Source organism: Bufo gargarizans, chromosome 7, assembly GCF_014858855.1.
Source record: "Bufo gargarizans isolate SCDJY-AF-19 chromosome 7, ASM1485885v1, whole genome shotgun sequence".
NCBI classification, from domain to species: Eukaryota; Metazoa; Chordata; class Amphibia; order Anura; family Bufonidae; genus Bufo; species Bufo gargarizans.
In genome coordinates this window covers 84,052,463-84,061,029 of record NC_058086.1, presented here as the reverse complement: position 1 = coordinate 84,061,029, position 8,567 = coordinate 84,052,463, and the positions used below count along the sequence as shown (strand labels likewise).

At 39.9% G+C, this 8,567-nt stretch overlaps 1 protein-coding gene across 3 annotated transcripts in view; it reads right to left on the bottom strand.

Moving 5' to 3' along the window:
- Nucleotides 1-3,665: 3,665 nt before the first annotated feature.
- The window catches only part of LOC122943575 (putative RNA-binding protein Luc7-like 2), a 98,354-nt gene continuing 93,452 nt past the window's right edge, over nt 3,666-8,567 (bottom strand). The window contains exons 9-10 of one of the 3 annotated variants that reach the window (XM_044301425.1): nt 6,700-6,876; nt 3,666-4,210 (exon numbers count right to left, since the gene is read on the bottom strand). In XM_044301425.1, the coding sequence (XP_044157360.1) occupies nt 4,048-4,210; nt 6,700-6,876 (340 nt within the window). In that variant the 3' untranslated portion in view covers nt 3,666-4,047. The remainder of the gene's footprint in view (nt 4,211-6,699; nt 6,877-8,567) is intronic. The other 2 variants (XM_044301424.1, XM_044301426.1) reach the window with 2 other exon arrangements.

The window sequence follows — 8,567 nt, the reverse complement described above, 5'->3', positions numbered from 1 at the left end:
ATACCTGGACTTGGAAAGAGAATTGGGACGTATCTGGTGTACACTTTCCACCCTATCCTGTGTCAACAAATCATGAGTAGGCAGGAAATGTATTGTCCCACCTCTTGAGTAACCTGCCTGAGATTTTAACTCTATATTTGATTTGATATATGGTGTTTTAAATAACCTCTGAGTGCTTTTATTGTGAAAAAAAAAAAAAAAGATTTTATAGATATGTAAAGTAACCTTAGATGAATCCTGTCAGAGATGAGTCCAGTGTTCTGAATGAGCCCAGCCACGCCCATTGTGAAGGAGCCCAGCGCCCAGCACCGCCTCCCAATTCCTCCGAATCTCCTTGCTCCCCGACGTCACAAAGCAAAGTGCCGTAATCTCACGATGCGCGAGTTAACGCATGTGCAGTGTCGGCATAGCGTTCCTTCCCTGTGCTAGCATCAGTTTCCAGGAACAAACTGCACATACGCTAGCTCATGAGATTACGGCGCTCTAACTTTGTGATGTCGGGGAGCAAGGATGAGATTCGGAGGATGCGGGGTGGTCCTGGGTTCCTTCACAGTGGGCGTGGCTGCACTCCGAGAGTCAGAGAACGCTGGACTCATCTCTGACAGGACTCATCTAAGGTTAATTTACATATCTATAAAATTGTTGTTTTTTTTTACATGTCATCTATGCTTGCAAGCCAAATCTCCTGAAAGGACTGCAACACACACCTGAGGAAGCATTTAAAGTGGGGAGAGACCTTCAGGCAGAAGAGGACTTAGCAGGGGGATATTTGGAAACCTTAGAGCAGGGATGCCCTGGGCTTAAAGAATAGGTGCCTGAGGAGTGTTGGAGTTTCCCATCAGAATGAGACAATGAGTCCCAAAAGGAGAAAAACCTCTGGTAATGTGCACCAGAAGAACGGCATCTGGAACAGTTCTGGGGCAGACGGATACTCCTACCACCCACAGTCTGTAAAATAAGCTCTTCTAGTCGCTTCCCTAACAGCTTGTATCACAAGAAGAGCAATAAACTCCTTTTTAGACGCTAACTAAAGCCTACCTGGAGCGTTGAGAAGACTGGGATATATCACAAGGATACTTTGAAGCCTGAAGTAACTGAGAAGTGGGAACAGATACCCTTGAGAGGCTTCAGAAGACAAGCCCTGATGAAAATGGCTTGGCCCAAACAGGGCAGGCCTTAGCAACCCAGCCAGCAGTGAAGGCTAGGTGAATAGCTGAGTCTGCTGCAATAAATGTGGACTTAGACAGGGAATAAGGGGTCAGACAGCAAAGTGGCATCCACCAAGGGAAGAGTAGTGGGGCCCTAGCCAGGCTCTGAGGTTGTCTACCCAAGTAGGTATTGACCACCTGCAAATAGTGTTCTTTGGTAAACGGAACAAAACCTCCCAAATCTTGGAGTTAGGCAGACGTCTGTTCTGGTGATGCTATTCCTTCATCAAAATCCCTATGGTTAGTGAAAGCCAGGAAACGGTGATTGATAAGGTCAATAGAGATCTCATCCTGGGATGAAGACTCATCCTTGACCTGAAGGGTGTCCCCTAACCTTCTAAATGAGACTGTCTGGCAGAAGACAGTCTGGAACTCTGCTTAGGAGGCAGAGGTGTATCTTGAGTTGAAGAGGTGGGGTGAACTGGTGAGGTGATCCTGCCAGTGGTATCCCTTCCTGGGAAAAATCTGAGGATGAACAGGACCTATGTGGCGAGACCCTATGGTGCTCATAGGTCTTCTCCTTGTTATGCTGCTGCGATCTGGGCAGACAAGCACTACCGGGTTGCCAGAATCAGGGACAAGTCGTCAACTGGAATGGTCTATGCCCAGCAATAACCAGAGACTAGAGTGAGAGGTGCTGTCTCCCAATGTCATTAACAGGAATTGTCTTTTCCATTCTCAATGCTTTCAGTTACACATTCTAGAGTTTAAGGAGTCTTGTTGCAATTCAGGTAAAACCCTTTTCTTATTACAAGGATAAGTGGCGGCATTGAGGTTTGTAACTTATTACAGGACATTAGTTTAAGCAACAATCAAATAATTATTTGTAACCTAAAAGGTGAGACCCAATTATACTGGTCTAAAATAAGGGAAAATGAAACAGAAGAAAACATAGGACAAAAGTTGACATTAATATATTTTTAATAAACAATATTGGCAGTTCATACAGACAAAAATTGTACAGATGATATTGCTAATTATATTGATTTAAAAAAATTGATTAAAGAAAAAAAATGGTGGTGTATGGTGATCAGTCTCTGCTCTTAAAAATCAATTTCATCTATTAGATGGAGTCGCAGCTCCTGAAGGGATAAGTATATGTAATGTTTTCCTGTTTGTAAGCCATTCTTTGTGTAAAAAAAACATTACTACACCACCCTGCTTTACACAAAAATGCTGCAAGGGAATGTTTTAAGAACCAGTTTCAGAACAGCGAGAATTGGACAGCATGGAGGATTGAACGTATGACAAATACAGTGTACCTGTTATGCATTTAAAGGGGTTTTCTGGAAGTTTTTTTATTTATGGCTTATCAGGACAGGTCATCAATAATAGATCAACAGGGGTCTTACTCCAAGCACTCCTGTTGAGCAGCTGATTGAGAAAGCACATTGAGGTATTGTAGCTCAGCCCCATTCACTTGGCCATGTGACATGGCGTAGGAAGAGTCTTAATCGCTCACAGAGTGCCGCAACCTCTTTGAAAAGCTGATTGGTCGGGGTGAGAGGAGTCAGACCCTGGCCAATTTCATATTGCTGACCTATCCCAAGGATAGGCAATCAATATAAAAAGCTGGGAAAACCACAAAGTTTTAACACGAATGAGGATAGCATAATGTATTAACATTCATGTCTCCGGTTGTCCGTCGTGTGAAGATGAATAATGTAATTGCCGTCTCTTACTGGTATGTGCACTTTATTCTGTACACCATAGTGCCATATTTCATTTATTTATACTTTAACCAATACACTGCAAATAGGAGTGGAGAATGAAGCAATACTGTTAACTTTGCAATCATTACTAACAAAAATATTCTAGCATTTTGGTAGATATTAAAGAACTGCAAAACAAATAAAACAGCAAAAAACATTTCTAGAAATCCAGCAGCAGAGGCCATAAGAGCAGACCAAGAACTTTGCGCTCATCACTGAATCTGGTCTTCATGGTGTACAAACAACATTCTAGAAAGCTTACGTGTCACAACTGAGAAATGTACTTTCCTAGCAATGAACTATAAGGTGTTAGGCTACTTTCACACTTGCATTCGGGGTTCCGCTTGTGAGTTCCGTTTGAAGGCTCTCACAAGCGGCCTCGAACACATCCGTACGGCCCCAATGCAGCGGATCCGCTCAGAATGCCTCAGTCTGGCACAGTTTGACCTCCGTTCCGCTCAGCAGGCGGACACCCGAACGCAGCTTGCAGCGCTCGGGTGTCCGCCTGGCCGTGCGGAGCCAAACGAATCTGTCCAGACTTACAATGCAAGTCAATGTGGATGGATCTGTTTGAAGTTGACACAATATGGCTCAATTGACTTTCAACGTTAAGTCTGGATGGATCCGTCTGATTAACTTTCAGACTTAGAATTTTTTCTGAAATATAATGCAGACGGATCCGTTCTGAATGGATCCCATCGTCTGCATTATAGGAGCGGATCCGTCTGTGCAGACACCAGACGGATCCGTTCCTAACGCAAGTGTGAAAGTAGCCTTAAAAAGGTCTTGGGTCAAACCACCCTCTCAAAAAAAAAAAAAAAAAAATCCTGCCGTTTGATTGAAAAATAAAAAGTCTGTACAAATTGCTAAAATGAATGCAGAAGAAAAAAAAAAAAAAAAAAACCCTCAGATGTAAGGACAAAAACAGACTAAAATACGATTTTAAACCTAACTTTTTGAGTTGTCCACAGAGTAAAAATAACTTAACTTTTTGGTGTAAACCAATATATACCAAGTATAGATCTGAGCTCGTATCTATTCCTAGCAGAAGTAGCCAACTGTCCTTGTTACTGTCCCTTTTAAAAACAGCAGTCCACTAAACCATATGTTTCCAGCTGAAGACAGACTCAGATCTCTCCAGCTTCACGTTCTTCAGAACTACGTTCCTCCGATTTCCCATTAGCAGTTTCATAGCTGCGCTTTTTGTGCCTTCGTTCTCTGTCTCTTGAACGATCCCTGTCTCTTGAGGTTCTCTCCTTATCTCTAGAAGACCTGGAAGGAATCAGATTACTACTACAAAATTACTTAAAAAGTTATTCGTTATACAAAAAAAAAATGTAAAAAAAAAAAATGATGGATATTGCTCCACCCCTTCTTAAAGTTACAAAAAAAAAAATTCCATATTTCATGAATTAAAAGGGGTAGAAAACCAGACAGAACATACGATCAGCCTGCGATCAGATCCTGCGCCTTTGCTCTGGTTCCCCCAGCAAAGCTCTGTTTACCAGCTGCAGCATCGCAACCATCACTGGTCTCTTTGGCGAGTTGCTGGAGCCAGCGATTAGCAGCAATGGTAGCCTGTTATCAATACGATGTCACCACTGCAGTCAGGAAGACAGAGCCCTGTCAAGAGAACTGGAGCAGCAGGTAAGTAACAATCTATTCTTTATTGCAGGTGAATCACATGTGTTTGGCGTCCTCCTGAAAATGGGCAAACCCTATAAGTTAACCCCTTAAAGACCGAGCCCATTTTCATTTTTTATTTTTCCTCCCCACATTCCAAGAGTCATAACTTTTTTTATTTTCCGTTCACATAGCCATATGAGGGCTTATTTTTGCAGGACAGGATATGTTAAATGGTACCATTAAACATACACCATGTCTTGTATTGGAAAAATACAATTTTGCGGTAAAAATAAACGCACAATTACACCAATTTTTGGGATTTGATATTATGTCCACTGTGTGCTAAAATGGATATGATGTCCTGCAGATCAATACGATTAAGGGCAATACCAAGTTTGTATAGTTTATTTTATAACTTTAAAAAAATAAAAACCTTTGAAAAAAGGTTTTACTTTGCATCACTATTTTCCGACAGACAACTTTTTTATATTTCCGTCTACAAAGCTGTACGAGGGCTTCTTTTCACCGGGAAAAACTGTAGTTTTTAATATGTACCATTTTTAGTACGTACAACTATTTGATAATTGTTGTATTTATATTAAAATTTTCTGACATTTTCTGATGCAGAAATACCCATTATTTTTAACCACTTCCTGACGCAGTGATTTTTTTGTTTTTTGGCCTTTTTCTTAACTTTTTTATTTTTCTATTCATATAGCCATATGAGAACTTGTTTTTTGTGGAACAAATTGTACTTTCCAATGGCACCATTTAATATTGCATAGGATGTAGATGGAAGGTGAAAAAATTCCAAATGGGGTGGAATTGGAAAACAAAAGGCAATTCCACAACAGTTTTATCAGTTTTGTTTTTACGGCGTTCACTATGTGGTAAAACTGGCTTGTGCTCTTCATTCTCCGGGTCAGTATGATTACAGCGATACCACAAATGTATAGTTTTTCTTGCGTTTTAATACTGACAAAATTTTTTAATGCCTTCCCTGATCTCTGCCCAGGGGAGGTAATCCGCCTGCAAAGAGCACACTTCTGACCACGGCGTCTAAGGTATAAAATGTCAGCGATCGGCAGTACAGCCAATCACGGACATTAGCCAAGGGGGTCTGCTGTATGAAACATCTATGGCAATCGCTCCACATGTACAGAAGATGTCGAAGTTTGTTTGTTTTTTCTTACTTTTCACTCAATAACAACTTTTAGCCCCTTTAGTGGGCTAAAACCTGTGATCTTCTGATTGCTTGTGCTATAAACTATAAGAGAAAACTATTCTGGTCTATGATATTTTCATTGCCCGACTGTGAAACTGTGCCTCGTGCATGGCTTCACAGGCAGCTTACCATGACAGGCCTGGGAACCTTCAGCAGGCATCAGGCTGTCATGGTAACTGATTTAATTTGCATCGGCCTATGTAATCAGGCCGATGCAAATAAGAGCCAACGGATATAGCACCTTAACACAGAAAAGGTCATCAATATGAGATCAGTGAGTTAACAGCTTTGTACACTGTGTGATGGCTGTTTTCAGGTAGTGCTGCTAATACTTCTTATCAAGTGAATGGGACCTGAGCTGCAAAACCAGAGAATGGCTACTACACAATGTACAATGCTGTGGTGTTCCAGCTATATACACCAATTTCATATGGAATATGTGGCTGCCACATGTCAGACCCCTACAGATATCATACCGATGACCTATCCTTTGGATTGATCATCAATATGTTTGCTCCAGAAAAACCCTCTAAAAGCGATGGTCAACTTTGGAGCCATTTATTTTTCATCATCGATTTGGATGTAGTTTGGTGCAAATAACACTTTTGTAATAGGATTTTATTTAAAATTAAATTGTAGTTTAGCAGTTTTTCACTACATAACCAGCTGCATAACGCAGTTCTGCAATAAATCCGTAAAGACTACGTGTCTCTATGATCACTACTGAGGGATCTTGCATGCAAAGCAAAACTTTGATGTGAGCATAAATAAGATATACAATCGATCAGGACAGATGAGACGGACTGGATACGATCATCAGTCTGATAGATTCATCACATAAATGCTTTCTGCAGCAGGCTATGTAGTGAAAACTATTAATTAACACAATTTACAAATTAATTAGTAATCCTTAAGTCACAAAACATACTTTGACTTGGAACTCCAATCTTTGCTCCTATCCCGGCTGCGGTGATGACTGTGACTACGACTGCGACTGTCAGAGCGTGATCTATGGCGGTGACGTCTATCCCGAGATCTGGATCGTGTTTTTCTCCTGCGGTCCCGGGAAGATGAACGATGTCTGCGTTTCTCCCTGGATCTAGATCTACATGGGGAATTACAATGTTACTGAAAATTCATTAATATAACCAAAAGCAACCAACACATCACCTCAGGTTTCTTACTTGGAATTACAGTAATAATAAAGTATATTCAATTTTTATTTTAAAAAAAGGAGCATTTTGTAGTTTGAAAAAAATAAAAATACAAATAAATCAAAGCCTCTTATTTGTCAATGCCTGAACACAGTCACCACAAGGTGACTAGGAGAAATTGTTTTCTCGCCAAAAAGAATATAGCACCATGACAGGTGTCCAAAATTGAATCTGATCAAAACAAAACTTCTGGTCAATATCCTGTGTACTGATGAGAGCAAGTTGGAGAGGTTTGTTTTTTGCCAAACACTCAGGATACTTGCAGTCTTTAAGACAATGATGAACTCTACTTTATACCAGGATATTCTTGACAAATGGGAAACTATCTGCCCAACAGCTAAAGCCAATCTAAAATTACAACTTGCAAAAGGAAGATCATTCTAAGTAAGTAAATTGACATATGTAATACTAAAGAAGAAAATAAACGTTAAAGGTAATACAACTTCCAGCTATTGTTGCTAAAGGTGACTCTATATGTTACTGAACCATAAGGAGGCTTTATTTTTAAACCACGCTTTTTCAGAATAATGGTTCAATTTTGGGGGATGACAACATTATTACATTGCGACTGATAAATAAAACCATGGGAAAAAGAAAGCACACCCTCTTCATCCTGATGACTATATAAAGAGAAAAAAATAAAATTTAACAGAGGTGTACTGATTCATATACAGGTGCATCACAAATTAGAATATCATCGAAAAGTTAATTTACTTCAATAATTCAATTTAACCACTTCAACCCCGCTAGCTGAAACCCCCTTCATGACCAGAGCACTTTTTACACTTCGGCACTACACTACTTTCACCGTTTATCGCTCGGTCATGCAACTTACCACCCAAATGAATTTTACCTCCTTTTCTTCTCGCTAATAGAGCTTTCATTTGGTGGTATTTTATTGCTGCTGACATTTTTACTTTTTTTGTTATTAATCGAAATGTAACGATTTTTTTGCAAAAAAAATGACATTTTTCACTTTCAGCTGTAAAATTTTGCAAAAAAAACGACATCCATATATAAATTTTTCGCTAAATTTATTGTTCTACATGTCTTTGATAAAAAAAAAATTGTTTGGGTAAAAGTTATAGCGTTTACAAACTATGGTACAAAAATGTGAATTTCCGCTTTTTGAAGCAGCTCTGACTTTGAGCACCTGTCATGATTCCTGAGGTTCTACAATGCCCAGACAGTAGAAAAACCCCACAAATGACCCCATTTCGGAAAGTAGACACCCTAAGGTATTCGCTGATGGGCATAGTGAGTTCATAGAACTTTTTATTTTTTGTCACAAGTTAGCGGAAAATGATGATGATTTTTTATTTTTTTCTTACAAAGTCTCATATTCCACTAACTTGCGACAAAAAATAAAAAATTCTAGGAACTCGCCATGCCCCTCACGGAATACCTTGGGGTGTCTTCTTTCCAAAATGGGGTCACTTGTGGGGTAGTTATACTGCCCTGGCAATTTAGGGGCCCAAATGTGTGAGAAGAACTTTGCAATCAAAATGTGTAAAAAATGACCGGTGAAATCCGAAAGGTGCACTTTGGAATATGTGCCCCTTTGCCCACCTTGGCTGCAAAA